The sequence below is a fragment of the Aspergillus flavus genome, chromosome 5 (genome assembly GCF_009017415.1).
Source record: "Aspergillus flavus chromosome 5, complete sequence".
In the NCBI taxonomy this organism is placed as follows: Eukaryota; Fungi; Ascomycota; class Eurotiomycetes; order Eurotiales; family Aspergillaceae; genus Aspergillus; species Aspergillus flavus.
Window position 1 is genome coordinate 98,447 of NC_092408.1, and position 27,451 is coordinate 125,897.

At 49.2% G+C, this 27,451-nt stretch overlaps 16 protein-coding genes across 16 annotated transcripts; 9 read left to right on the forward strand and 7 right to left on the reverse strand.

The window, feature by feature from the left end:
- Positions 1 to 731: 731 nt before the first annotated feature.
- F9C07_2284249 (ABC-2 type transporter-domain-containing protein) lies at positions 732 to 11,227 on the forward strand. Its single transcript, XM_071510677.1, has 2 exons — positions 732 to 4,878; positions 4,943 to 11,227. Exon 2 carries the CDS (start codon positions 4,944 to 4,946, stop codon positions 9,288 to 9,290), a length of 4,347 nt encoding a protein of 1,448 aa, XP_071364171.1. The 5' UTR covers positions 732 to 4,878; position 4,943; the 3' UTR covers positions 9,291 to 11,227.
- On the reverse strand, positions 2,049 to 2,365 carry F9C07_2233484 (uncharacterized protein; the record flags this gene model as incomplete). Its single annotated transcript, XM_071509937.1, has 2 exons — positions 2,049 to 2,123; positions 2,174 to 2,365. 2 exons carry the CDS (start codon positions 2,363 to 2,365, stop codon positions 2,049 to 2,051), a joined length of 267 nt encoding a protein of 88 aa, XP_071364169.1.
- F9C07_6946 (uncharacterized protein) lies at positions 2,755 to 3,033 on the forward strand (the record flags this gene model as incomplete). The annotated part of the gene is made up of 1 exon (XM_071511548.1): positions 2,755 to 3,033. One exon carries the CDS (start codon positions 2,755 to 2,757, stop codon positions 3,031 to 3,033), a length of 279 nt encoding a protein of 92 aa, XP_071364170.1.
- On the forward strand, positions 10,446 to 11,117 carry F9C07_6944 (uncharacterized protein; the record flags this gene model as incomplete). The annotated part of the gene is made up of 1 exon (XM_071511547.1): positions 10,446 to 11,117. The coding sequence occupies one exon, from the start codon at positions 10,446 to 10,448 to the stop codon at positions 11,115 to 11,117; it is 672 nt and encodes a 223-aa protein (XP_071364172.1).
- F9C07_2284250 (Phenylalanyl-tRNA synthetase) lies at positions 11,228 to 12,680 on the reverse strand. The gene has a single exon (XM_041286251.2). It carries the CDS (start codon positions 12,568 to 12,570, stop codon positions 11,845 to 11,847), a length of 726 nt encoding a protein of 241 aa, XP_041147051.1. The 5' UTR covers positions 12,571 to 12,680; the 3' UTR covers positions 11,228 to 11,844.
- On the reverse strand, positions 12,681 to 14,286 carry F9C07_2284251 (uncharacterized protein). The gene is made up of 3 exons (XM_041292678.2): positions 14,072 to 14,286; positions 13,499 to 14,013; positions 12,681 to 13,442 (listed from the first exon to the last, which is right to left on the reverse strand). Exons 1-3 carry the CDS (start codon positions 14,169 to 14,171, stop codon positions 12,978 to 12,980), a joined length of 1,080 nt encoding a protein of 359 aa, XP_041147052.2. The 5' UTR covers positions 14,172 to 14,286; the 3' UTR covers positions 12,681 to 12,977.
- An 896-nt stretch (positions 14,287 to 15,182) lies between these two features.
- F9C07_6941 (uncharacterized protein) lies at positions 15,183 to 15,847 on the forward strand (the record flags this gene model as incomplete). Its single annotated transcript, XM_041286247.2, has 1 exon — positions 15,183 to 15,847. A coding segment is annotated over one exon (665 nt), but the record flags the coding sequence as incomplete, so codon positions are not given.
- Positions 15,848 to 15,924: 77 nt separating this feature from the next.
- F9C07_1607423 (uncharacterized protein) lies at positions 15,925 to 17,033 on the reverse strand. The gene is made up of 3 exons (XM_071508250.1): positions 16,591 to 17,033; positions 16,445 to 16,540; positions 15,925 to 16,393 (listed from the first exon to the last, which is right to left on the reverse strand). The coding sequence occupies exons 1-3, from the start codon at positions 16,949 to 16,951 to the stop codon at positions 15,999 to 16,001; spliced, it is 852 nt and encodes a 283-aa protein (XP_071364173.1). The 5' UTR covers positions 16,952 to 17,033; the 3' UTR covers positions 15,925 to 15,998.
- An 82-nt stretch (positions 17,034 to 17,115) lies between these two features.
- Positions 17,116 to 18,154, reverse strand: F9C07_6940 (uncharacterized protein; the record flags this gene model as incomplete). Its single annotated transcript, XM_071511546.1, has 2 exons — positions 17,116 to 17,798; positions 17,851 to 18,154. 2 exons carry the CDS (start codon positions 18,152 to 18,154, stop codon positions 17,116 to 17,118), a joined length of 987 nt encoding a protein of 328 aa, XP_071364174.1.
- Positions 18,155 to 18,528: 374 nt separating this feature from the next.
- On the reverse strand, positions 18,529 to 19,540 carry F9C07_6939 (uncharacterized protein; the record flags this gene model as incomplete). Its single annotated transcript, XM_041286252.2, has 4 exons — positions 18,529 to 18,851; positions 18,906 to 19,007; positions 19,062 to 19,181; positions 19,246 to 19,540. 4 exons carry the CDS (start codon positions 19,538 to 19,540, stop codon positions 18,529 to 18,531), a joined length of 840 nt encoding a protein of 279 aa, XP_041147054.2.
- A 271-nt stretch (positions 19,541 to 19,811) lies between these two features.
- Positions 19,812 to 20,637, forward strand: F9C07_6938 (uncharacterized protein; the record flags this gene model as incomplete). Its single annotated transcript, XM_071511545.1, has 2 exons — positions 19,812 to 20,076; positions 20,126 to 20,637. 2 exons carry the CDS (start codon positions 19,812 to 19,814, stop codon positions 20,578 to 20,580), a joined length of 720 nt encoding a protein of 239 aa, XP_071364175.1. The 3' UTR covers positions 20,581 to 20,637.
- Positions 20,638 to 20,938: 301 nt separating this feature from the next.
- F9C07_2284254 (uncharacterized protein) lies at positions 20,939 to 21,873 on the forward strand. The gene is made up of 2 exons (XM_071510678.1): positions 20,939 to 21,552; positions 21,607 to 21,873. Exons 1-2 carry the CDS (start codon positions 21,109 to 21,111, stop codon positions 21,814 to 21,816), a joined length of 654 nt encoding a protein of 217 aa, XP_071364176.1. The 5' UTR covers positions 20,939 to 21,108; the 3' UTR covers positions 21,817 to 21,873.
- Positions 21,874 to 23,351, reverse strand: F9C07_2284255 (uncharacterized protein). The gene is made up of 4 exons (XM_041292679.2): positions 22,886 to 23,351; positions 22,687 to 22,812; positions 22,394 to 22,624; positions 21,874 to 22,336 (listed from the first exon to the last, which is right to left on the reverse strand). Exons 1-4 carry the CDS (start codon positions 23,286 to 23,288, stop codon positions 21,996 to 21,998), a joined length of 1,101 nt encoding a protein of 366 aa, XP_041147056.2. The 5' UTR covers positions 23,289 to 23,351; the 3' UTR covers positions 21,874 to 21,995.
- A 172-nt stretch (positions 23,352 to 23,523) lies between these two features.
- F9C07_6935 (uncharacterized protein) lies at positions 23,524 to 24,337 on the forward strand (the record flags this gene model as incomplete). Its single annotated transcript, XM_041292672.1, has 2 exons — positions 23,524 to 23,581; positions 23,637 to 24,337. The coding sequence occupies 2 exons, from the start codon at positions 23,524 to 23,526 to the stop codon at positions 24,335 to 24,337; spliced, it is 759 nt and encodes a 252-aa protein (XP_041147057.1).
- A 460-nt stretch (positions 24,338 to 24,797) lies between these two features.
- On the forward strand, positions 24,798 to 25,889 carry F9C07_6934 (putative glutaminyl-peptide cyclotransferase; the record flags this gene model as incomplete). Its single annotated transcript, XM_041286256.1, has 1 exon — positions 24,798 to 25,889. One exon carries the CDS (start codon positions 24,798 to 24,800, stop codon positions 25,887 to 25,889), a length of 1,092 nt encoding a protein of 363 aa, XP_041147058.1.
- An 811-nt stretch (positions 25,890 to 26,700) lies between these two features.
- On the forward strand, positions 26,701 to 27,305 carry F9C07_6933 (uncharacterized protein; the record flags this gene model as incomplete). Its single annotated transcript, XM_071511544.1, has 2 exons — positions 26,701 to 26,815; positions 27,043 to 27,305. 2 exons carry the CDS (start codon positions 26,701 to 26,703, stop codon positions 27,303 to 27,305), a joined length of 378 nt encoding a protein of 125 aa, XP_071364177.1.
- Positions 27,306 to 27,451: the final 146 nt, after the last annotated feature.

Here is a 27,451-nt window from a genome sequence, read left to right on the forward strand (position 1 = left end):
CATTCTGTGTTTCAAAATGTGTGACTCAAGACGCTACAGAAAGCTGTGCTACATATCTTTGGCCATTCGACACTCTCTAGCTTGACCGGGACCAAGTGTAGCGTGCTCTATAGGAGGTGCACACTATCCAATTAATATGGTGAACCTCTCTCAGTCCTGGTAGGAAGCATTATCGTCTAGCTTCGGTTATATTAAATCCGTACTAGCTGTACTACTCTGGTTGTCCATTCTTGTTGACTATTTAGTTCTGTATCTTTTTACGCTTAGGGTTTAGGGTTTATGATGAAAATCACAGTCTGGCGCCCTCGCTCCGGTATACCTCTCTAGCATAGCATAGGAACAAATGACCTGTGAGAATATATGGTTCGTTCATCCTTTTGACAGTGCAAATGAGGATTCAAACACAATCTGCTGCGAATAGTACATCTGGACGATGCTCAGCGGCCTTTTCGATCAAGCCAAAATGGAAAGATGGTTTTCAACGGGACAGTATCTGGTCAAAATGTAGTTAGGGGCCTGAATGCCTGAGAACGTCAGTCCGGTCTTCAAATAGAAGCAAAACCAAACATGACACAGGGAACTAGCTGAGGACTGCTTGCTTGAATCCCAGAAATCGTGCTTTTTTCTCCTTCCAAAATATACCGATAGTGAAAGGAATGTAATAAATGATGCTGTACAGGCTAACATCGGGGGGGAGCGGTAAAAATGCAGCGGTGCATCACCTTTTCAGCCTAAAGCTGTGAGCTGTAAGTAATTGAAATATAGCTGGCCATTAATATGAGTGACGAGTGGAATTAGGAAAGGCCACATTTATTCGAATGTGGCTGGTCCGCATTGAAGTTCTTGACACTTTGGGTTTGACCAATAAATTATGTGTTTAACTAACTATAGGTCAAGTTTGATATTTATAATGAAAATACTTGTATATATGCTAAGCTCCATTGGTAGAAGAAGGAAGATAAACGCTAGACTGGCCTGTCCAAGTCTAATTGCGCTGCGGCGAAAATTACGAAACAACCTGATGCTTATGCTAGAAGGACAGGGAGGAGGCAAAGGTAAGCTCACCAGCCACGTGCAAGAAGGCACTATCGCTGCAGTCCTGGACATTGCGGAGGCACCTGGAAACACTTCGGAGCCGCGCGCCCCAAGGACCGCAGAACACAAATACTGGGAATTAGGCCAGCACAAGCCTCGGCGAGGCTTCAAATTCGTCAGGATGTAATGTTACTCTGTAATGGTATTTAAAAGAATAGTTCTAGTTGTATTAGCCTGCATATCCTTTCGGAGGGATCAGGGTATAGTTGTTTGCATTAATGGCGCCCGGGTCATATATTCTTTAACAGTTTTCCGAACCCAAGGCCTGCTAAACTACTTTTGTAGTTCTTTGGAGACCCATGTTCCGCGCCTTTGTATGGTATTCATGGTTGTATCTATAACTAATATGTTTTACAACTGCTTGTATCAGGTATACCGCTGCCCCTCTCCTCTGCCTCAGTCCTCCCATTCTCACCCGATGATCCACCGGAAAGGCCCGGTACATGTAGCGACAAAGATGGCTTTCTGTGGCTGGGGGCCTCTGCTATGCGATGCAGAAATAGGAAGCATCTCCTGACCAAATAATTCTTGGGTCAGACTCTTTTTTATTCTCCTTTACCTTATATTATTGTATAACTAAACAGTGCAGTATGAGTATGGTTCGGCTCTTGTTAACGTAGATAACATGTTGTGCACCCAGTGCGTTGGGAATTCCGTATCAGCAACACAATACACGTGCTTTATCCTGCAAAAGGGTGGCATTTGAGAGTTACCGTGAAGCTTGCTCGACAGAAAGGACACCTCTTCGGTGATTCAAGGTTTCCTGCCCACAAATAACAGACCATGTGCCCACAAAGACCCGTCACCCAGCAGTCTGGCTGCATGTAACAGATCCTGCATTGTAAAACATGCCTTTCTCTTTGTTGGGAAAGTTCCTCTTGCGTCTTTTTGTGCCTCTCCCTCTCCTGGCGAGGTTCATCTCTAACCCTGAGCCATTCCTCTCCAATCCTGAGCTATTCGTCTTGTAGGCATTGCAGCTTATTGCTAATGCGGCTAACTTCCTTACGGAGCTCCTCAAAAGCATTATTCTAGTCCATCGTTAGTTGAGGAGGAATAAGGTCTTGTGAGGAACCAGTACCAAAGTTGACGGCTCTGTTTCGGTGCTTTTGCGTTTGCGTGATGGTGTCGTATCCGCCTCATTGTTGACTGCTTGAAAAGCCCGGTAACTGTAATCACGGCGAGAGGCCCTCCTAAGTCGTGAGCTGACTTCCTCGAGGCTTGGCAATTCCTCGTCATCGGTTATTATAATCGTGTCGGAAGGGCTTGACATCGTTATTTTGGTCGCCAGGCTCAGGGGAAGAAAGTCGATACAAGCCAGCCTTGTGAGAAGAAAAGAGAATATCAGATCATGCGACCAGCCGGGCGAGGGAGGCCCTTTACATACCCGAGACCAACAGGGACGGAGTCAGCCCCTCCAGGTAATTGGACACTGGTGCGATAGCAATAATTCCAAGCCGTATTGCATGATTGGATGTCAAGCCGTGATAGTGTGAGACAAGGATATAGCATTGCATTCGCTGCCCCGCGAGGCAGACAGTGCTATGCCTATATCTACCCGGAGAGAATAAGCTCCCTGTTATCGTTCTTGCCTCTGAAGTTCCTACACCGGATTCGGGCAGCGCCAGTGACTACGCATATGATGCACATCAAACAGACATGATGGCGTTTGGGCACATCCTCTGCCCCGATGCGGTGCCAGCGGAAGGCTCTCGCGCCAAGTGTGAGGACAGGGCACTTCTATGCCATCCAGTAACGCAGTGCCGGCAGCCGCTGTTCTCGCTGCTTCATGGTGACCACCGCCTCTCCTTCCAGCAATTCATGCGCCAAGTCACCTGCATCTTCTTCGTTGAATTAGGCTTCCCGGTTGGGCGTGCTCACCAAGAGCCCACAGACGATGACCAGAGCATGATATCCGGTAGAGACAGTAAGGAGACTTGACTTAGCGAGATGGATGAGAAGATTTCAGCAAATAGGGAGGACTCAGGAGATAACAAAGTGTCATCTCAGGAGGGCGAGGTGTATTTTGTGAGAGTTGCGAACCCAGTGACTCCATAGTACTGAAAGCATGTCTGTAGGTAGTTTGCCTCCTCCGAAGCGCGACGAACGGAACACAAATTCTCGAGCGTAAAAGAAGTCCGTGCTGGGCTTAGGAGATCGAGGCGTTTGGTAAAAAGATCTGGCCACTGACAGTGGCTTTTCGTCACCGTGGATCCCATCTCGGGTGTCAAAAAGCAACAGTCGAAGTAGGTACGCAGGCCGGCCGACCTTCCATGTATGTTCCAATGACCAGGTCGAGAGAAATAAAAGCGCAAGGATATGAGACGGTTGTAAAGATTCCAAGACACACTGAACAAAATATCGCCAGTCTACTGTCTCATCAAGTAAAGCCTGATGATCACTTCTCCTTGGCCTTGCAGCCTTGTAGAAAAGAAGGGGGACGGAAATTCCTGCGAGCCAGAAAGCCCCACACGAAGTTAACGGCCTTAATGATATTTATCTTCTCCTGTAGCTCAGTGTCAGTTTGACTCGGTTACATAGAAGCTTCGAGTCACCTGTAATTGTCAGTGTAAGCATTATATAATATTATACACAGGCTCTATACAGCTCCATGTATTTTATACTTCAATACAGATATTAGAATGTTTCTGGAATATTATTACCCGTGCCTTACTAAATGGAGCTTACACGGGGTACAGAAACCAGTTGAAGTATCAGAACCCGGGGCGCCAGTTTTGCTGCGACTAAATGAATCACTCACACACACACTCTCTCTCTAGCAAAGTATATAGACTTGCATTTGTCTATCGCACTCCCCTTGACCGCAGACTGTATCGCGAATATCCTACTTCATTCTCTGTTTGACACACTGTACTGACACCAGTGCCAATAGTGTTCCCGCGTGTGCGAGAGAGGCCTTGGGAGCTTCGAGTGGCTGTTTTTGGCCGCCCGGTATAGCGCTGGCATCGTGAAGTAGGATTGCGGAGGTTCTTCATATTTGCATAATAAATGGCCTGCAGCGTTCCCTTCTTTTTTCCGGGAAATTTAGCGACGATGTCATTTCATGTATGGCCTTGATCCCTTAGCTCCAGCAGGTACTGCTTTTGTTCAGAGGACAGAGGAGCCGCAGCAGCTGCAGGACGGCTAAATTTCCGCTTCTTCTTGCTGACCTTGAAGATCTGGGAAGAGTTCTGAGTGTCAAGAGCACCGAATTGATGATCTGGAAACTCCTACCAAGTCGTCCATTGTTCTTCTTGACTAATGACATCATCTGGATACACTGTGGTATGCCTAATATACCTCTGCATAAGCCTCAACGGACGAGGCCCGTTCCGTGACAATCGGATTTAAGGTCGTCACCTCCGCCTCATGAACCTCAGGCACTGACCATCGCGGCCTGAGACCGGCCGGATTCCGATGAAGTCCACCAATGAGACGTGAGGTCGGTCCCTACGAACCGCCGACTCGCCGACATTTTCTTTGATTGCGATCCACGTGTGGGCCGGAACGCCTCAGCCCGGCAATCAAGCATAACGTTAAATCCGCACAGTATGCGGTTTCAGGTTTTCAATTACCGAAAACAAAGATAGCATCTGGGACTCATAATGAGCCACCCACGGCATCCCATTGATCATGTTGACTCCTTCACTCTGGATGGCCTACGACGACAGGCGCCCTCCTTAAGTACGCCCATCACCTTTTGCTGGGTACATACTACGTTGTGTATTCGTAGCATAGGCATCGAGAAAGTCTGTTAGAGGCGTCATCCCGTGCCCTGTGTCTGAGGTGGGCACACGGCTCTATCATTACCACCTCCTATATCAAGTTGCCTCACTGACCGGTTTTATAGGATGTCGTCCAAGTTCGAGGTGGCTCCGGATGTCGACCCGGGGACGCAGATCGACACATATCCCGACCACGAGGATGATACCTTATCCGACACATCCTCATCGGTGTCATCAGATGAGGAACAGGAGCGTCAGTCACTGTCTCGCATCGCTTCCAGCCGACTAGGCCAAGTGCTCTCGGCCACGCATGCGAAAAATGAACCCCAGCTCGACCCCAATAGTCCCGAATTCGATCACCGTCGCTGGGCCCAGTTCGTTCTGAGACGGATGCACGAGTGCGGCATTGAGCCACCACAGCAAGGCGTCGTCTTTAAGGACCTTCAAGTCTCGGGGTCAGGATCGGCGCTCCAGTATCAGGAGACGGTGCTCTCCACATTCGCCATCCCCTTCCGCACGGCCGCCAGAGCGATCGCAGGACAAAAGCGTATGCCTCGCCGTCAGATCTTGCGTGGCTTCGATGGTCTGCTCGAGGGTGGAGAGCTTTTACTTGTCCTGGGTCGCCCAGGGAGCGGATGTTCGACTCTGCTGAAGACGATCTGTGGTCGCATGGGCGGACTGACCCTGGAACCGGAAAGCACAATTCACTACAACGGTGTGGGTTATGAGGATATGATTAAACACCACCGGGGAGAAATTGCCTACAATAAGGAGGTTGATGAGCATTTCCCACACCTCACCGTGGGCCAGACCCTTTCGTTCGCGGCTCACGCCCGTGCGCCTCGACGACGGATCGAGGGTGTGACTCGCACGGAGTTCGCGGACACAATGACCAAGGTGGTGATGTCGGTGTACGGCCTCTCACACACGGTCAACACCAAGGTTGGAGATAACTTCATCCGGGGAGTCAGTGGAGGTGAACGCAAACGGGTCAGTATCGCCGAGATGTTCTTGTCGAACTGTCGGATTGGTGCGTGGGACAACAGCACCAGAGGTCTGGATGCTGCATCAGCCCTGAAGTTTGTGAGAGCGCTACGTCTATCCGCCGATATGAGTAATTCCTGCCATGCCGTGGCTGCCTATCAGGCTTCCCAGTCAATGTACGACCTCTTTGAAAAGGTCGTGGTCCTCTACGAGGGGTATGAGATCTACTTTGGGCGGTGCGACGCGGCGGTGGAATATTTCCAGCGCATGGGCTGGGAACGACCGGAGAAGCAGGTGAGCCCGGACTTTTTAACCGCCATCACCAACCCCCTGGAACGAAGGGCCCGGCCGGGCATGGAGGACAAGGTGCCCCGAAGTGCGAAGGAATTCTCGGAGTACTGGAAGCGCAGCGTGGAATATCAAAATCTTCGCACGGAAATTGGCAGATATGTACAGGAGCACGCTCCAAATGGTGAAGCCGCTCAAATCCTGCGGCAGGTCCACGAAGAAAAGCAAGCCCGCCATACGCGAACGAACAGTCCATATCTCCTGTCGATTCCGATGCAAATCCGCCTTTGTGTCCGGCGGGCCTATCAGCGTCTGCGGAACGATTTGCCTACGGCGATGTCGACTGTTGTTGTCCAGACCATCCTATCCCTGATCATTGGTTCCGTCTTCTACAACTCCCCAAATTCCAGCAACGCATTCTTTCAGAAAGGCGCCGTCCTATATTTCTCAGTGCTTATGAATGCTTTGATCACTATCGGAGAAATCATGCAACTATACGCTCAGCGGCCCATCGTGGAAAAGCAAGCGGCCTATGCTTTTGTGCATCCGTTCACTGAAGCCTTAGCGAGTGCCCTGGTTGACCTGCCGATCAAAATTCTTCGCTGCTCTGTGTTCAGTATTATCCTCTACTTCTTAGCCAACCTACGCCGGGAACCGTCTCAGTTCTTCATCTTCTATCTCCTTCTGATATGTACCATTCTTACCATGTCAGGAATGTTTCGCAGCTTGGCCTCTTTAACCCAGACCGTGGGTCAGGCCATGGCCCTTGCTGGTATCCTGGTTCTATGTATCGTAGTCTACACGGGATTCACGTTACCACAGCCCTACATGCATCCCTGGCTCTCTTGGATCCGCTGGATCAACCCTGTTTACTATGCCTTTGAGGCTCTCGTTTCCAATGAATTCCATGGCCGGAATTTTGAATGCACTTCTTACATTCCGTCTTATGGCACAGGGACATCCTTTATTTGCTCGGTCGTGGGCGCAGTTGCCGGCGAACGGTTTGTCTCCGGGGACGCTTTCATTCAGCAGAATTACCAATATTCCTATTCGCATCTGTGGCGCAACTTCGGCATCCTGATCGCGTTCCTGATCTTCTTTCATGTCCTTTACCTCACGGCAACGGAATTTATCTCAGCCGATAAGTCCACAGCTGAAGCATTGGTATTTCGGCCTGGCCATGCTCCCAGCCACCTGCAAGACGGCGACGGAATTGAGGCGGAGAAGACAAATCCTACAACGGAGGTCCGGGCTGATGCAGATTCTATCCGCCTTCCCGAGCAGAAGGATATCCTGTCCTGGAAATCCGTTTGCTATGACATTCCCGTTAAGGACGGAACCCGGCGGCTGCTAGATAACGTGAATGGATGGGTCAAACCGGGGACGTTGACAGCTTTGATGGGCGTTTCTGGTGCTGGAAAGACTACTCTGCTCGATGTTCTTGCCCAGCGAGTGTCGATTGGTGTTGTGACAGGAGATATCTTTGTGAACGGAAAGGGGTTGGCCGCGAATTTCCCCCGTCGAACTGGTTATGTCCAGCAGCAGGATCTCCATCTTGAAACTACTACGGTGCGGGAGGCCCTCCGCTTTAGTGCCATGCTTCGCCAACCCCGATCGGTCTCCCAACAGGAGAAGTATGACTATGTCGAGCAAGTAATTCAGGTCTTAGGAATGGAGGACTATGCCGAGGCAGTCGTCGGTAGACTAGGTGAAGGGTTGAATGTGGAGCAGCGGAAGCTATTGAGCATTGGAGTCGAGCTCGCTGCTAAGCCGACTCTTCTCGTCTTCCTCGATGAGCCTACTAGTGGTTTAGACTCTCAGAGCTCATGGACTATCTGCGCGTTTCTCAAGAAACTTACCAACCAAGGCCAGGCGGTGTTGGCAACGATCCACCAACCTAGCGCAATGTTGTTCCAAACCTTTGACCGCTTATTGTTCTTAGCGAAAGGGGGTAAGACAGTCTATTTTGGTGATATTGGCAAGGACTCCCGCACTTTGTTGGACTATTTCGAGCGAAACGGCGGCCGAATCTGCAAAGAACATGAGAACCCGGCCGAGTATATCCTCGAAACAGTTTCCGGTGATGTGGATAATAATGCACCGGATTGGGTGAAAGTATGGGACGAGAGCCCCGAGCATAAAGACGTACTTGCGGAGCTCGATCGGTTGCATTCCAGCCGAGAAAATGATTCCGCCTCTTCTAATGAGAACGCAGAGAGCAAAGATGAATTCGCAATGCCATTACACAGTCAGCTCTATCATGTTCTACGCCGTGTGTTTCAGCAATACTTGAGACAACCGGAGTATATTTTCTCGAAATTTATTTTGGGCATTGTTTCCGGTCTTTTTATCGGGTTCTCCTTCTGGAAGACTGACAACACGCAGCAAGGTTTCCAGAATTCTCTTTTCAGTATCTTCTTGTTGTGTACGATCTTCAACACGTTGGTGAACCAGATCATGCCTAAGTTTGTTGCCCAGCGTGCCCTCTATGAAGTCCGTGAGCGGCCGTCCCGAGTCTACTCCTGGAAGGTCTTCATCCTTTCTCAGATGATCGTCGAAATCCCCTTCCAATTTGGACTTGGCGTTTGCTCCTGGGCCTCATTCTACTGGTCTGTCTTTGGCGCCAATCAAGATTCCGAGCGCCGTGCTCTGATCATGCTCTTTATCGTCCAGTTCTTCATCTATAGCGCGAGCATGGCCCAATTCGTTGTATGCGCGGTCGGGGAGCCCGCACTGGCCTCCATGATTGCCACCCTCATGTTTGGTCTCTCGTTCGTCTTCAGCGGTGTGATGCAGCCACCCCCAGCCCTCCCCGGATTCTGGATCTTCATGTATCGTGTATCCCCGTTCACATATTACATCGGCGGTATTGGAAGCACAGCCCTACACGGCCGTCCTGTGCAATGTAGCTCGACGGAACTCAGTGTGTTCGACCCACCCGACGGCCAAACCTGCGGTGAGTATATGGCCAAATATCTCAATTCCGCCGGTGGCCAGTTGTATAACATGAACGCGACATCCGGTTGTGAGTACTGCGCCATGGACTCTGCGGATCAATACCTTGCCCAGCGGTGGATCTACTGGGAGGATCGCTGGAGAAACTACGGCATTTTCTGGGCGTATTTTGTGTTCAACATCGTTGGGGCGATCACCCTCTACTATCTATTTAGGGTACGGAAGATCAGCCTGAAAAAGTCTTGAGCCCGCCATCATGATACCCATACTTGCTTTGCTTCCACTGTATATTCAAATGTACACTGTGTGGTGTTTCCTTCGCTGTGTGGCCTGTGACTCTCCGTTCGGGCCAGGTCGTGTGAGGTAGCGTTTTAGTTGCAGTAGTAATAGAATAAAGTAGTTCGCAATAAAAGTGAAATCGGAACTGTCTCTTGCTTACGCTGTAAATGCGATGTTCGACTGCTAGTAGCTGACGAATGAAGTTTTGGCCCCAGGCTCCACCCGCGTTGCTGCCTTGAAGCCTTGAAGCCTTGACCCCGGCTTTCCGACTCGCCGTGAGGAGTCAATATAATTTCGACCTGCTGGTCGCAAACGCTTCGGCTTTCCCATAACAGCGCACGATGGCACTTTCACCAAAAGCAGAGGACCTGCAGCCAACTCGCTCACCGTTTCTGGTGGTGGAGGTATGGTACATGATCACTGACATCCTTTGTGACGCCGAGAACGAAGAGCAGGATGAGGGCAGGACGAGGGCCAAGTGTTCCTCGCCGCTCCGCGACCTAATCAGCCTAAGTAGCACATGTACATGGCTTCGCACTATACTGGTTCCGCGTATATTTGCGGTTATATATCTAAGAAACACGACCAAGAGCGCCCTGTCAATAAAGGCTATCGCCGATAGCAACTTCTCGGGGTTCGTCAAAGAGGTGCAATACGTCGCCAGCTGTGAGTCAGGTGTGTTGAAAAGCAATTGCTAATAGCCTGATAACGTGTAAAACGGCGATTAAAGCTCATGAGCCCTGGCGCAGATCCTCAGAAATCACCGCTTGAAGATGTCTATCCGCCAGAGGTCGACACGGTTCTTTCCAGTCTCGCCTCTTTCAAGAACCTTCGAACTATTAGCGTCGAGTTTCCCTCGACGATGACGAGCTAGCAGATTACATTCAGAACTTCAACTTCAATGACGACCCCCACGCAGCTGAGGTCGAGGAGAGAAAGAATGCCTGGCGGGGACTGATGGCGGCAAGTTTCCGCGCCATCTTGTCTAGCTACAGTGCTCCACGCTACCCAGGTGCTCAGATTCCTCTCTCGCTCACCATCCATGAACTCAATATTGTTCCAATATCGGTATTTTCCACTAGGGAATTCCATGATTTTCTTTCGCATTTAACGAGTTTCAACATGTCTCTGATGCACGGTGCCGGCTGGATGTTAAATACCTTCAAGGTATTCTATGGATTCCCAGACTGTCTGGGCCCGTGGTTCTTCAACCACCTAACCTCTGCCGAGGAGTTTAGTTTCGACCCTCAAGAGTCTGCACCGCTAGGCGATGCAGGCCAGCGCCATGCTTTTGATATATCGCTGCGGAAGGCTAACATGCCACGGCTGCGAAAGCTCAGTCTCGGCAACATCTACCTGTGCCTAGAGTTGAAAGACTTCCTTCTCCGGCATCTTGACCCGTTAGAATCGATATCGTTACACGAGTGCTACAGCTGCAAAGACTTGGATGGTGTTGAAGGTATGTCTTGGAGCGAACTGTTTTGTGCTCTGGCAGACAAGTCACCAACTCGTCTCACCTGCTTCTCGTTGCATTGGGACGATGATCAAGAGGATCTACCCGACCTAGATGACGACATGGGGGATCCAATGCTTGTCGCACAGGTCCGAAGAAAGCTCGAGATTGAATCCGACGCCATGGCATTTCCCTTCGGCTACTGCGATGTATCTGAGAAATACGGAAATGCAACCCACGACTGGGATGCCAACCGAGCAGCCTTCGTGCAAGGAGATGACTACAGAAGCTATCAGGATTTTATGGCGATCGTAGAATCGAATGCTACTGGTAACCACTAGAACAACTAAACCGCAGTGGTACAGTTGTGGAGAAATATCAACCATTGTTTCATTGAAGCATGTACATAGCATTTATAAATTTACTCTTCCTACAGGGATAAAATATCAGTCACATCTTCATCTTAGCAGACCACACAACGTTGTCAAAGAACGTTGGTGAATAAAGGCTACCCTCGAAATTCCTCAAAAAGGAGGGAGAAATTGCTTCTGCTATGCTAGATAGAGAGAGCTTTTACCCCTATTATTAATCGATATAAGGGAAAGAAAATGTAGGTGATTAAGCCCTATAGTGCACTTCCTACTCCGGGTGAAAGAGTTTGCAACGCATATCTCATGTACCGAAACGTGAATCTATATTTAAATCTTGCCAGCAGTAATCTATCACAAATGTGAAATATTTGTTGAGTGCAGAACCTATATAATAAAACACCTCGAGGCAAAAAGCTGTGCTAGCAAAACGAGTGAGCCGTATAGGGCCAGACGTCCGTATAACCTGCCCATATATACTATTCCTCCAGCGCATGTCCCATCGAACCCATATAAAGTAGCAAGCCAGGATGATAGCCGACGGGCTGGATTCCTTCTTTGCGAGTCTGCAACTAGCGCTCCCCCGAGAAACTGATGGTGGTGTAGATGACAGATACTAGGCATCGTACTCCAAGGCCAATGTGAACAAGTATTCGCGGCATAAATTTCAATAGGCCATGCTGGAGGTGCTCAGACGAGTTCAAACTGAAGAAGCGTCTATAATTCGTTGTGATGTCTGTACTTCTGGAGACAGACCTTTCAGTGCCGAAGCCAGTTCGTCCGCAGCTTGCTGAAGAGTATCGTCGGAAAGCGGTTGCAATGCATCCAGAATGAACAGTACTCGCGTGGTGTCATCCGTCAGCGCTGTGCGTGGGCCCTGTCGCCAGTTCCAGCGGCGGCACGTAATGCCAGTATTATCACACCAAATCGGCTCCCCATGTGCAGCCAGTTCTGTCTGAGGCTCTCCTCCAGAGAAAGTCTGGAAGGGCTCCTCACCAGTGGCGCGTACTAGAAACGGCGCGCCGTCGTACTTGTCAAGGTCTTCGCCACCGAAGGGGATCTGATGCTTGACGGAAATCGCATTGTATATATCGGTTAACCGATTGACCCGGGGTAGGCCAGTTGCTGCACGCCGTGTCAACGCCTCAAGGCTGTTGCGTGTTTTCTGGGGCTTGGCTCCGAAAGCCTTATACGCCTCCCGCCACGCGGCGATATGTGGGAGTTCCGTCACGGCGGACTTTGAGAGCAATTCTTTCACGGTAGCTTCTGCCTCCTGGAGGAAAGCCTCACTGGCCTCATCACTAGGACCTGGAGGAATTCCCTCGACCACCATCAAGAGTGCGCGGTAATCCGGACGTAGCTGGAAGATTTCCGGGGCGACGCGCGCCGACTGCAGCAAGGTCTGTGCGAGTTGTGTGCTGCCCATGGCTATATTGGGGTTAAAGTCTTGAAGTGAAGATTATTGAGCTGTTGGCCTCAGACACAAGGGAGATGAAAGGCAGAGTTTGTGAAAGATAAGTCTGGTCAAGTCAAGAAAGATGTGCTCGTCATTTGCTCGAGACGGTACTCTTTATATAGGGCTTGAAAAGTGGTGGGTCTGGCTTCTTCGGGACCCACTCCCATCAACTTCCCAAAGCAGTAATGAAACTGAAAGACTCCAAAAGATCAAATTCGGCGTAGGTGATGTAGAATTACATTACAGTCTTGCAAAAATTTTTTCTCCTCGTGGCAAATGTGTTGTCACCCATGCCGGCTTGCCGGAGAAATTGCACTTGGTTAGCAGTGTTAAAGATACTTGCTACAGAACGAGATTAAGTACATTGAATATTACGATTATGATTGCGGCTGTGTGCTACCAGCGATACGAGCATTGGGATCAGCACCTTCGCGAACCAACAGTCTCACTACCGCCTCATATCCCAACTCCACGGCTACGTGCAATGGAGTCCGCCCAAACTCGTCGGCCAATTCCGTGTCGGCACCTTGCTCAAGGAGCACAGACACAGAGTCCGTATGCCCTCTCGTTGTCGCGTAGTGGAGGGCAGTGCGGCCTGCGAAATCAGTTGCATCGAGCTCCGCGCCATGATCCAACAGAAACCGCAGCACATTAGTGTGGCCTTTCTCGGCGCAGATGTGGAGTGTCGTTTTGCCCTCCGAGTACTTTGCATCGCCATAGAACGATATTGACTGATCCAGGGAGCTGCCTGAATGGTGGGAAGGTATAGCACTGGAGTGCCGACGTGTGGCATTACTCGTCATCTGAGCTCTATGTGCGGACGAGAGAGGTTGTTTCCGTGCCTGTGATATGTAAGACAGAGACAATGACAAAGTCGAAGTGGTAGGAATATTCATACAGGCGGGTTACTGCTCACCGAGGCTCGGCGGGCATTAGGAACTGCAAGGTGCTTTACAGGCTCAAGTGGACAATGCTGTGCTAAGGGGTCAGTGGGCTGCGGAGTTATCCGTAACGAAATCGGTGGCAAGTCGCCCGGAAATCTGGAATGGCATGCATCTGGGCCGTCGTCTCGAGTATGCTCTTTCTGATTGTCCGATATCAACTCTTGTGGCGAACAAAAGAGAGGAAATGAAACAGGCGATATAGGCCCAGCCGGCATATGACTGGGGCTGTGGCTATTAAGTTCATGGCTGGTCAATGTGGAGACAGCAGGATAGTCCACTGCCACCCAGATCTCATCCTGCTTATTACTCGCCTGAGACGAGGATTGAACCTCATGTGGTGGTGCCGCAACCTTGCGGCTGTCATTAGGCTGTTGTTCTACATTTATTCCACTCGTCTCTGGTGGAAATGGATTTTCCGATCCCTGCTGCTGGTTACGCTGCTGCTTCTCCTTCAAAGCCTGTCTCCGTCCTAGGCGCATAGCACTCTTAGTTCTATTTCCCATTGCACTGTCGTATAGTCTACTCACGGAAGTTTCTCTGTGCCACCCGATTCTGTAACTTGCGTCGTTCCCGGGCATCCATGGTGGACGCTACTATATTTGCCTCCTGGGCATCCATACGTATCATGAAATGTCTTTTGATCTTCCTGTACCCCTCTGTCTGTAGCTACACATTTCCAAAGCATATTCCAGGAGATGCGGTTTGTTTATACATATGATTTCGTGCGACCCCGCGCACCACTGCCCGTATTTGCTATGAATCCCTGCGGCTGACTGCCTTCTCAATCGCAGGGTTCGCGATGTGACCAAGTGGTGGCTTACTGCTTGAGATCACAGTGTGATAGCTGCGGCTTATCTGGATTAGGATTCCAGGGCAAGATTAAGCGAATTAAAACAAGGCCGGGATTTGGAGATCTGCAAGCGTAACCCCTTCAAGTTAAGGCTGTTCATACGTTAGGTCACCCGCATGAGACTCCGCATGAAGGGCTACCTTGGGTCAACCCTAAAGTGGCGGAGGATCGACCGGATTATGCGGACTTTATGCAATGTTGACCCCAGACTTTAGACTATTGGAAATTAACATACAGTGTACTGTACTGTACTTTACAGATATATTACTTATTTGCTGTTCTAGGACACGTGCAGGCACCTGTCAAGTATACACATTCACATCCATGCATCCTCGGCCCTTCACGCCACATACGCAAGGACGGCTTGAAGTCGCTGGTCTGGATTACACAATTGATAACCGTTGCTTTTTTCGCCCCTCCTTCGCAGTGCAGTAACACCCGCACAAGGTCACCAGTCCTACAGTCCCTCACAGCTGGTGCGTGTGCCTTGACTCTGGACTTGGTCGGCCTTAACTGTTGTGGAGCCGGATTCGTGCTCCGATGGTATTCTAACTGGATCATCTGCAGATGAAGTGGCAAACGCAGATGGCAAGGTAACATTCAGCTGAAGCTCATCTCTTCAGACGTCCCGATGGCTGCCTAGTCGAAGGACTGTTTATCACCGTTTTATATACACCTCCCCCTACCTCATCTCAAGTCTGTTTCGAACAACAGAGCAACTCACATTGCCTGATTTATCTCAATATTTATCTGACCACGCATTCGCAACCTGTCACCTCCCACTCACCATGTCCTCGCAATCCTGGAAACCAGTCAGACCTGATGGAGCGTTCTGGGAATCTCTTGACCCTGTCATCAGCAGCACTGTGGCCGAGTGCCTCTCCCCCGCCGTGCTCGATGACATAAATAACCATTCCACCCTTTCCAACCCGGCCAAGTTCGAGCTCCTCGAGCAGGCCTTGACGAGAAAGCTTCTATCTCTTGAAGAGAGCGCGAACCCATCCTCTCTCCATGACACGGACTACCCCACTTGGCAACGCCTCAACTTCGCCCTTTTCCACGTCCTCCGCGGCGCCGGCGATGCTGCAAGGCAGAAAGAAACCCTCCTCAAGCTAGTCAACAACCCTGGCCCAAGCGGACAGGATGTAGCAGCGTTGCAGAACTTGGCTACATTATACGAGGAAACAGGCGAGCATGCACAGGCAGAGAAGCTCGCTAAGGAGACCTTGCCATTGCTTCGGCAACATCCAGCCCTGGGACAGGATAGTCCCCAGTCTCTGGGGTCGCTGCGTATCCTGATCAAGGCTCTTTGGAAACAGGGCAAGGAGAAGGAGGCGGAACAGGTGATACAAGAGGCCAGCGCTAGTATTGATAGATTGGCGGGAGGAAAGTTTTCAGACGTCCAGCAAGAAGAGAAGGAAGCGCTGGAAACGGTTGTTGCAGACTTGAAGAAGTAAGACATTACTCTGGTCAATTTAGGTCCGATTAATTTTACAAAGTTCGTGATGGTGGTAGTGTGATATGAAAGGAAAAGATGCCCTAGGCACGAGTGAACATCTTCTGTACCGCCATTATCCTGTAGATCATGAAAGCAAGAGCCCGGTCTAAATAACCCCCCAGTCTCCCCTCCAGCCTTCAATCTGCTCCCAACTACGACAAGCATGTGTCACCCCCCACCCTTGCAACGGGCTCCGGTTCTTCTGTGGCATCTCATCCGGCGGTTCTAGAGTCACGTCTCCCGAGCACATCACTGACTGTCTGAGGTAATCCAAACAATGCTCAAGATGGTTATGCTCGAAATCATGATCATCCCGAGTCCCAGGTCCACGTCCCTCCTGGCGCGAGATGATAGGAAGAAGGGCCAGGTGCATAATCTTGAGGCAGTGAAGCTGGTGGTAGACTGAAACCATGTAGGTATTGTTCGTGCCGGGAACAACATCTTTGTTCGGCTTCAGATCGTAGGCCTCTGGGTCTGGGACAGTAACGAAGCCATAACTTGCTAGTGAAGCCATTAGCTATGTCGATAGCATTAGACGGGAGGTGAGCATACGCAGTCCGTATCTACCCCAGGCTTCTGTTATCTGTCTCTTTGTCCTTAGATTCTCGAACCGGGGGCTTTCAAGGAAAGGTGTATTCACGATTTGAACTATAAATGGTTAGTGCCTCATAAGCATCTTCTGCGGGAAGGTAATCCACATTCTGGAGTAGGCGATTTGGCCTTATGTCTTGTTGTTGGAAGGTTGACAGCGTCAGAGGTGACGGCCGTCAGCGAAGCAATCATGAATACAACAAGGAGAACAATGACTACTATGGGAAGCCAAAGCCTGGCTTTGACTTCAGATAGCGACACGGATTTCTTGTCTGGCATGTCATGGGCATGCTCCGGGTACATAGGTAAGTATTTCCTTTGAGCGACCGGAGACATCACCGCACCCATTGAGGAGAATCTGGCCTTCGGATTGAGAAATTGATTGCTCATTCCAAGACCCTGCCTTGCCGTGACTACATAGACAATTGCTGACAAGGGGGGAATGTCAGCAATGTAAGCATAAGGCATCTTGCATGATGAATGTGTGGTTTCATAGAACAAGTCCTACCTCGCATGCAAGATGGCTAACGAAGAAATGAAGACAAAGAAACAGGCTTGCCGGGCCTATACTAGGATCTACGTTTGGGCACAGCGGATAATTTCCAATCATTCTCTTTGCTACTCGACTTCCCCTAGGCGTTTTCCCCATCATACCGGTTGTCCCCCAGATGTCCAAACCGTTCGGGGTTGTAAATCTTCTTAAACTTGCTACTCATGACATGAGCCTCCTGGTCAGCTGGCCTCCTCATATCCACAAACATATGCTCGTTGACTGCATGTTCCCTCTGCCACTCCAGAATAGCTCTGAAATTCGTACATTTATGCGGAATATTGAAATCCGGCCAAGGGTGATCGACTGCATCCGTCCAGAAATGTGTATAAACGTCCGTGTTTGCATGGCAGAGTACATTCTGTAGTAGCATGTATATGCAGTGAGAGACATGGTGTCGATGCTTTTCGTCCGTTTGATTAAAGCCACCTGGATACTTCTTCTCATAGTAGTAGTCAAAGTATATCTCCATGCGCAGAGCATTCAGGCAATGCAGCTGGTGCAGCGCATCAATCCGACCGGCATACATGTCGTCTCCTAGTCCAAATTCCGCTGAAAGCTTGACGGCCATGGCAGGGTCTTTACCGATAGATAGAACGTCTTCTCGGGAGAGGGCAATCGGTCTGGTATCAGAAATAACGGTCCATGCTCTGTCCACCTCTGGACTCGGCCCTTGGCGGAAGATGCTGGGATTGTCGTCGGGGAAAAGCGTGGCGTCCATGTTTCTGATAGAGAACGACAAATCCTCTCCTTTCAATACCGGCGCTATGCTATGTTAGCCGTATACTTCCATGTGCAGTTATATGACATGACTTACAAGGCATAGCGGTCTGCTCTCTCAGGGAATCCCTATTGTCCTGTATAGAACTCCAAAACAGGAAGCTTGAAACTGTAAAGAGAATGATATTCAACCATAGTAGAAGTGTTGATCGATCTCCTAGATGTTGACTCAATCTTCGATATGATGTTGTGATGGATTTCAAGCGCCCATCAGGACGCCTTAATCCCCGTGTGGCCTCTTTCAGAGTGATCTTGTCCTCACCATCGTCGATGTCGACCTCGGCATACTTGATATCAGTTCTCCTTGCGAAAATTGCCTTGATTTTACCGAAGTATGCCATTTTTGTTCACTGCATTTTTCAATTTCTAAACTGAATATACGAAAGATGCACTTTTGGGCTTCCGTGATACCGACAAGCCCTTTTCACGTCCATTATCGTGCGGGAAAGTCGATCGATCGTTTGTGGTGACACTGTCATCGTGCATATGCACGATGCTTACGAGCGTAAGCATCTTACTAGTCCAGTAGTAAGCAGCACACACAACCGAAAAAGCGAAGAGAAATTTAGAGGGAACGCTTATTTGGGAGCCTTTCGACAAAGTACCCATTTTCACAAAACTTTGGTCCCACTACTCGGAGCGTATGCAGTAGATGCCAACTGACAGTGTATACTAGCGCCTTTCATAGTGATAGCAAAACCTAGGTTTAGATACATTATACCGTCTGTACAATATCTCCCGGGCTGCACTCTAGACCACATAGTTTGTTCTCCTCGATAAATCTAACCAGGGCATCGTTACGCCGACATTTGCGAGGTGCATCGCGAGTCTTCCACGCACCTATACCCGATGTATCTCTTGCGAACAGAACAGGTGTGACATCCGCTTGACACTCGATCATGGTTTTAAGGATCATGAAGCAGTGGTCTTTGTGTATGTGGAAACGTGTGGAACTAGTATTTGTGAACATGGAATAGTCGAACTGGTCACGATAGATCCACTGCCTAATAAGACCAAGACAGTGCACTTGATGGGCCCCTGCCTGATTTTAGTCGAAAGTAGTTCAAGACCACAGATAGATGGGCTACTTACACTCTGTAAGGGTGACAAGGTTACCGTCTTGAACCCACCAGTCTCTGTCGGTTGACTTGTTGAGCTTCTCGATCTGATCGTATGGGTATGGGATAAATCCATCTGTATAGAGTGAGAAGTGTACGCAATCTTGTCAACATAAACATATCCACTAACGGTCGTATTGATTCAACCAGTTTGTTTCTCTTGTCACGGTTGGAGGACCAGCATAGTCCGCAGGAAGTTGGTCGGAATTATACTGGGTCCATTGGTAGTCTACTGCTGCCATCATAGGGGCTGTTTGAAACACTCGATTAGCATGACGAATCCATCAGTATCATAGCCAAGTATATTAACATACCCCAGGCAGACAGTTTCTTTGTACAAGCCATGTCGATTGACACATAGTCTCTCATCAATGCGCGGAAGATCAGACACATGGCGAAGAATACGGTGCTGGTAAAAAGGAGTACTACTGGCAAGCTCTTTGCCGATTGCACCTGATGTTGACTGATGGCTATACTTTCAGATAAAGACACTGATTCCCACTTTTGCCTATCGACCTCTTTGGTCTCTCCATCATCTAGCTTGTGGTATGCGACCGCGCGGTCTGTGAAGGATTTGCACCGACTGCGGATTGTAGTCCAGATAGCCATAGTTCTTTTTGGCGCAAAGGTCAGAATCAAGGTAGCAAATAATGATAGGCTACCTAGGAGTCGTCGCAGCGACAATAAGATGAGCTCTAGTTTGTAGATTAGGGAGAGGCTGTCAGCTTGCATGGGCACGGTGTAATCCGGGTAAGCATCTTATGCACAACCCTTTCCTCTCCGAACGTTGCAAGACTACTCTCTATGGAAGGAGAGTATTGATTTCCAATTCATCTCTCGTGTCATATGTCCCACTCGCGTATTGTTTAGGTCACCCACAATGAATAGCGATCGCAAGCGAAACCCCATATACTTCACGTTAACATCTGTTTTCCTAGTCGTGTCCACCTTGATACTTCTGGACGCCGTCCGATTCCACCCTACAGATGCACAATGTGTCCAAAGGATGTTCACCTGGTCCCCTGTGAAGGATATAATAGAGTACGAGTGGACGATGTTCCCTGAATTTGGCTTCTTGGTCCATTCCAAGTGGTTTGACGCTGCCCTGCCAGAGCGCGAGGCAGCCTGGGAAGAGTTTCTACCTAGTATGTTGATCGCCTTGTTTCAAATGTACTCGAGGCTGAGCAGACCAAGGAAGTCCAATTTCGGTCCCCATTTCTCATATAGACCGACTGAATCTTCTGCCCGATACAGACTGGATCCGTTCCCCATTAAATGCAGACAACATCCTCGCTCTCCCTGAAGTCTTTGTTCAATTAGAATGTCTCAACCTCCTTCGATTGCACGCCCAAAAAGATGAAACAGACAATCGCCATCTACCCTCGTTCCGGGGATCTGAAGACAAAGTCTACCGCAGGGTAGAGCAATGTTTCGATCGACTAAGGACATCGGTTCTCTGCTGGTCCGATATTGTTCCCGTACTCCAAGAGTATGCGGACGATGACCTGCACACGCACGTTGTTAAGTATGACTTTGCGACGAAGCACAATTGCCGTAACTTTGCTGGAATTCGAGACTGGACGTTGCGAAACGGGGTTAAGGAGGTTGAGATGAATAACGCGTGGTGGGGAGGGTTTGCTGGGGTTTAACCCTTGATTGGATATGGATCACATCCTTTTCTGACTCTCTTCTAACTTACACCATTGTATCAAAAACCACTAAGAAATTGCTGGAAAACAGTGTGTCATGTTGCCGACTACATAAATGTTGGATAAGTTATAACGCTAGCAAACGTTCATATTAGACCTATAAGGATGTGTACATCAATGTAAAGCAATACGATGTCTGTATATATATTGGAAGAATTTGACACAAACACTGGAAGTTCAACTAATCCATGACCGAAAACTAATAATTGTAACAGGATACAATGTATAAGATTTTGTTCTGAAATATCTTTCTAGTATGTGACAGTCGTAGATGGTAGTAAAGTATGCATCTGCATGCTGACTGTCAGCATTGATCTACGTTGAAGCTTCGCCTGTCGAGTTTCCGCCTATCACCAGTTCGATTTCGCCATTCTATTATCTGTTTCTGCAATTTGAGATTTAATTGAGTATCTGTCCAGAGTGTCGTATTCCGCGTAACCTTGTACGCTCCAGATCGCCACTTCGACGATGCAATCCCCCCGTATCTACTATCCCATAATCCTCCTGGTATTCCTCCTATGTCTCGGAATGCTAGTATCATACCTCCCAACCATTGAACGACCAATATGCCCCCAGCAGACAAGTGAGAAATATGAATCACTAAGCAGCGAAACCAACCGGGGGATCCCCAGAACATTCTTTCCAACCGAACCAGCACCGGGCCAAACCCTCCTTGACGAAGCCCACCTCACGACAAACGGGGGCTTCTTCATGGTCCGAAGGGGCATATCTGATAAACCAGTCGGCTACGGAATCTCGATGTTACACCAAGCGCACTGTATCGATATGCTGCGTGCTGCGCTGTTGGGAGGGATGCATGATCATAGTTTGAATTTCAAACGGGATGGGCTGAGGAAGGTGGATTCGTTGGATGATGAGCATTTGGAGCATTGTTTGGATTATATTGCGCAGGTAAGAGAGTCTTATGTCGGGGAGGTTTGTTGATGGTTCTCGCTGACTTACTAGGGGATCCTATGTGCGGCGGACGATACGATTGAGCCACGGATCATTGATTGGGAGAAAAAGGTCGCTGTTGTTAATGGGATGAATGTCGTACATCAATGTAGGAACTCAGCGTTTGTGCTTGAAACTGTTGAGAGATCAAATCAGAACAGTGTGTTGGTAGATAGGGAGCTCAGAGTGGGGGAGACTCTGGGCAGTTTACTTTCTGGCTGACTTCACCACCTCTCAATGAAGAAGAGTAAAGATAGATACAATTTGATTCTTGGGATTTGTTTCTCTTAATTTACTATGTTACGTGCTGTAGATCTCCTATCCAACGCCATTGATATGTTTCACATTGTCTTGTCAATAGCTTCGCCATAGCTGATATTCATGCCGTAATACACAAAAGTTTATACTCCATCACCTCCATTGTAAGGGTGCTCCCTCCAATACTTAAAGAACTTATCTCCGGGAAAGAGCTCATACAGGAACTGGATATCCTCCTCTGGATCCTGCGAGAACCCAGCCGTATCAATGACATATTGAGCCTCCTCGGGCTCAAGTTCCACCCTCCATTCGCCCGCAAATCTTTCCCGAGCCCACTCCTGGATTTTGGTGAAGTTCCGACAAGTATGTGTGGTCGCGAGACGAGGGAATATACCCTTTCTAGCAGGGACGTTGATGTGGAAGGGAATGGGAGATACGTCAGCATGGCACATTAGAGCTTGACGGATCGAGTCAATGCAGTGATCTGACAGCAATGGTGAGTTGGAATTAGGATAGAAAGCCCAGTGATGGATGTACATACCCCAGTGGCGGAACATGTCCGTATCACGGTTGATTGTTCCATTCGGGAACTTTAGGCTGTCCAGCGAGTCCATTGTATAGCGCTCGGGATAGAGTGTTTTTCGCAGGTCATTGAGACAGTGAAGCTCGTGCCAGACATCGAGCTGGATGAGGTATTTCTTCGTGCCGAAGATTGGAATAGTTGGGCTGTGTAGCTTCTTGGCCTCATCTTCGGTAATGGTCGAGATTCCAACTAGGAAAACATTAGCATTATTATTGGCAAGGTAGAAACCATATTGAAATAAGAAACTATACAGTTATATAGATCGGACCATAGCTTGTCAGTCTCGTCTGTCGGGAACCCCATGTATTCCGTTTGATTAAATAACGCAGCCCGGAAATGCTGCTGTGGAATATACTCGACGACGTCGTTGGCGGGAGCTAGAAAGCCAGTTAGCAATCATAGTGCGTTCGTTTCAACCTCTATAATAATGCTGGAAGGATTGAACCATACAGTATACCTGAAGTGACGGATCCACAGGCTTCTTCCATAACTCTCGTGCGAGCACAATCACCATGAAGATCAAGAAGCCATTGACAATATAGAGAGTACCAATATGCGAGAACACGGGCCGTCGCTTTGATTCTCGTTTGAGAAGGCCTTGTTCAAGTAGGTTTTGCTTTTCTATCTCGATTGAGGGCCGTGGAGAAGATTCGAAATCGGATTCGGTAGAGGGAGGCATTATGACACTGGAAGGTATCTCTAACCATGAAAGGAATTTCGAAAGAGAGAAAGTCGTCTTGGTGGAACGAAGCGAAGGTATTCGCTCCGACCATACTTCAGGACGAGTTAGTGAAGATGGACTGATGCAACGATGCCTTACTTTACTAGGCATGGCTGACATGACGACGTGCATCTGCTTATGGTCGAAGTAAGCAGTATATCTTTACTTTTGTGTTCTTGCAAAGGTTATCTCTCATCGTAATCAATGTCAGCACGGTGAAATGTATTGTATATAAGCGCAAGTAAATTGTGCGGTAGTTGTTCAAATATCTCATTGCTCAAGCATTTATCTTGGCATCCGCTAGACCCAAGCAACTCAACTCTAATTCCGAATACTCAACACACTCCCCGGTCCTTGAAAGCTCACCATGAAGCTCAGCATTGTAATCTCTGTTCTTGCCACCGCTGTGGCCGCAGCACCCACCCGTAAGTTCATGTTTGCTTCATAAACACGCACTAAAGCTAAGGACAGCCTTAACAGCTCACGGCGGACACCCGAAGCGCAATGACGCCGGCACGACTGTGGACGATATTTCGGAACAGCTTTACGGTGCATGGGGAGGCATCAAACGTGATCAGGAAGGCACTACTGTCGATGATATCTCCGAGGCACTGTACGGTGCATGGGGAGGCATCAAACGTGACCAGAAGGGCACTACGGTTGATGACATCTCCGAGCAACTGTACGGTGCATGGGGAGGTATCAAACGTGATCAGGGAGGTACCACTGTCGATGATATCTCCGAGGCACTGTACGGTGCATGGGGAGGCATCTCGAAGCGAGATGAGGAGGCCACGCAGGGTACTACTGTCGATGATATCTCTGAGGCACTGTACGGTGCATGGGGAGGCATCTCGAAGCGAGATGAGGAGGCCACGCAGGGTACTACTGTCGATGATATCTCTGAGGCACTGTACGGTGCATGGGGAGGCATCTCGAAGCGAGATGAGGAGGCCACGCAGGGTACTACTGTCGATGATATCTCTGAGGCACTGTACGGTGCATGGGGAGGCATCTCGAAGCGAGATGAGGAGGCCACGCAGGGTACTACTGTCGATGATATCTCTGAGGCACTGTACGGTGCATGGGGAGGCATCTCGAAGCGAGATGACGATGCCACGCAGGGTACTACAGTGGATGACATCTCGGAACAGCTCTACGGTGCATGGGGTGCGATCTAATTACTGCTCAGTAACTTTGGGTTCACAGCTCTCATCCTGACGGCGTCTGGAGCGCTATAACTGTGATGCAACCCACTGAAGCCATGATTTGCCATTAATGTTCTTGCAGTTATCAGAATGTGATTGAGATGTCCTTTTTGGATTTGAAATGCTATTCTCGCCCGAGCAGTCGTAGTTAAGTAAAACTATATTTGGTGGCCTTTGTGTCAGGGGCCTATATTTAGGGTTTCAGACTGACGCTGAACAGCAGTTCAGAGCCCGTTAGAATGTTTAGGTGCTGACCTGCTGACATGTGTGTGTTTGTAAACACCCTAGTACCTCATATTGCCGAGATATGCATGATTACTTTATATAAGCATCGCCCTTCTGTTGTTTTGATTCCTTTATAGTTGTAGGATACCCGTTTCCGGGGATCTACTGGAATATCATACTAGCCACACATTGTCATACACCCCTCATCATGCGGATATTGGAAGTGGGCATTCTTGCCATGTCAATCTTATGCTTCGTCGACGCTCATGGAAACTTATCCAACGCCGACCTAGAGGCGCTTCTTCACCCCGACGGTGATACCAACATTCAAACGATCCTTGCGCCTCTCCTCCGGCCTCGAGTTCCAGGAACACCCGGCTCAGAGTTAGTACGAAACTATATCATCCAATTTTTCAACTCAGCTCTTCCACTGTGGACGACAGAGCTGCAGGTATCGTCATCCAAGACCCCCGTCTCCGGAAGCCAAAGGATCCCATTCGTGAATATCATTGCCTATCGTAGTCCTCCAGGATTAAATGAAACCGACGTTGGTTGGCTCACACTAGTCGCACACTACGACAGCTTGAAAGACCCGGAAGGATTCATCGGCGCAATCGATAGCGCAGCTCCGTGCAGTATCATCATGAGCGCAGTGCGCAGCATTGACGCAGCCTTGACTCGCAAATGGGATAATATGTCCTCCATTCCAGGTGATACCCACGAACAATATGGCATACAAGTCATTTTCACGGACGGTGAGGAGAGCTTCGGCAATACGTTGACCGCAAACGACGGGCTCTACGGATCTCGGTCCTTAGCTGCGCATTGGGCGGTGGATAAGTATCCCTCCACTGCGAAGTATGAGACTCGACTTTCCTCGATCTCTCTACTTGTGCTATTGGACCTTCTGGGAGCCAAGAATCCGCAGATCGCGTCCTACTACCCCGTCACTCACTTTGACTATCAGCGACTAGCGGCATTGGAAAGCCGTCTGAGAGAGTTGGGACAATTAAAGTCATCCGGGATACACGGCAAGTCTTGGTTTGTTGATCGCACGACCGATGTTCGAAGTCTTAAGCGCCAACCTGTCGAGGATGACCAGGTTCCATTCTCTGGCCTAGGGGTCAAGGTATTGCATGTCATTGACGCTGACCCTACTACGGGGGAGTTTCCTAGTGTTTGGCACACACCAGACGATGATGAAAACCATTTGGATTTTGACACTATCCGAGACTGGAGCCTCCTGATAACAGCTTTCGCGGCGGAGTGGCTAGGGCTGCAGGGGTTTATGGATAACTAGGATTAGAGTTGTTTATCGTGAAGATCTATATGCCTATTCTACGAACTACGGCTTTTCAAGTCGCGAAGCTTGGATCCTTGACCGGCTGAGCCTTGAAGGATATGCTGATTTCATGAAGTGGGTTTTATCAGTGCACCTAGAGGTCTGCAGGCGATGTCAGCATGTAAGCATGTAAGCATGCAGGCTGGGCAACGGAAACATGCAGCTTACAAATGTCTACTATCTTACAATGTCACCCGTAGAATCGATCTAAACCTCCATTCATGACGGACATGAGTGCTTCCAAAGTCAATACCTGTCCTCTGATGGTTCAGCCCAAGCTGCATGTAAGTCACCTGAAAAGACTGAAGAGTTCATGATACATCTCATGATAATAAGTAAATACTATCATTAAAGACTGCCTACAACTGGGGACGTATGATCAAATCGCAATTCATGGGTATAATTGCGTGCCCTCTCCCATAGTTTGCCATGCGACATACTCGGTTTGCCTCTTAATCAGGAGCTATTCGCTGAGGAATCGCCCGTAGTATGACCATCTCATGACCCACAGAATGGGCAGAGGTCTGAAAGTGCATGTATAGCCGAGACGCCAGTTCATCCTGCATCCCAGCACCGTCCAGGCCTTCTGCCTGTCCGAATTGGGCTAAAACCTCAGAAGCATGATTACAACGTTCCGAAACATCCTCCCCAGGAAACTCAAAGTGTGCAACTGGGTCTTCGTACGCTTCTGATATCAGCCCAAAGGACCTGTCGCGCATGGTGCAAACTCATATTGAATTCACCGGAATTGCAGAGAGCTCTCTTTTTTATGCCTGGCAGCGACGATTCTTACGGTCGCAAGGTTCAGAATCCACTATTGGTCGAAGCATTCCCATTCGCTTTTGACACGGCCACGGACGGGAGAGTCCCTGAATATCGAAATGGTGAGTGCCTATCAACCTTCCGCATGGCCAAATATCCAGAAATGCAAACGGCTTTTCTTCGATGAGAGGTAAGTTGGCCTCGGATGCTGGTGCAACAGCCTCCGGTCTTTAAGCTCGCGCGGTGGCATTCTTTCTATGGCGCATTTCGCGTCTATGTGTACTATGAGGTTCCGGTGCGCGAGGGACTTTCTGACATCTGTCACGAGGCTAATGCCGGCATTTTGTAGGGAGATCCTCGCAAAACGCGAGACGGCCTCCCCACTGTTCGAGCCTATCTTTTTGGCCCCACAACTCGGTTTTGGCTTATTTGAAGTGCCAAAGATTTATTACCTGGTGGGGTCGCGATGCGTCTGACCGGTCGATAGTGAACCATCTCGAGAGCTTGGAGAATTTTGTAGTTGATGCCGATATCCTGATCTCCTCCTCCAGCAGTCAGGGTTGCTGTGAGGTCCCCGCAGTCCGGAAGGAGGATCAGACTTTGGACGCATAGTTGGGCTCGCATGTATGAGTTCGCATGTATGGAGTGGTTATCATGAGTTGGGACCGAGGGCACAGTGCCAAGAGGAGGACGGGTGGACGAGAGCTGTACGCCAGCTGGATTTCCAGTTGGACCTGGACGGAGAAGATCTTTAGAGG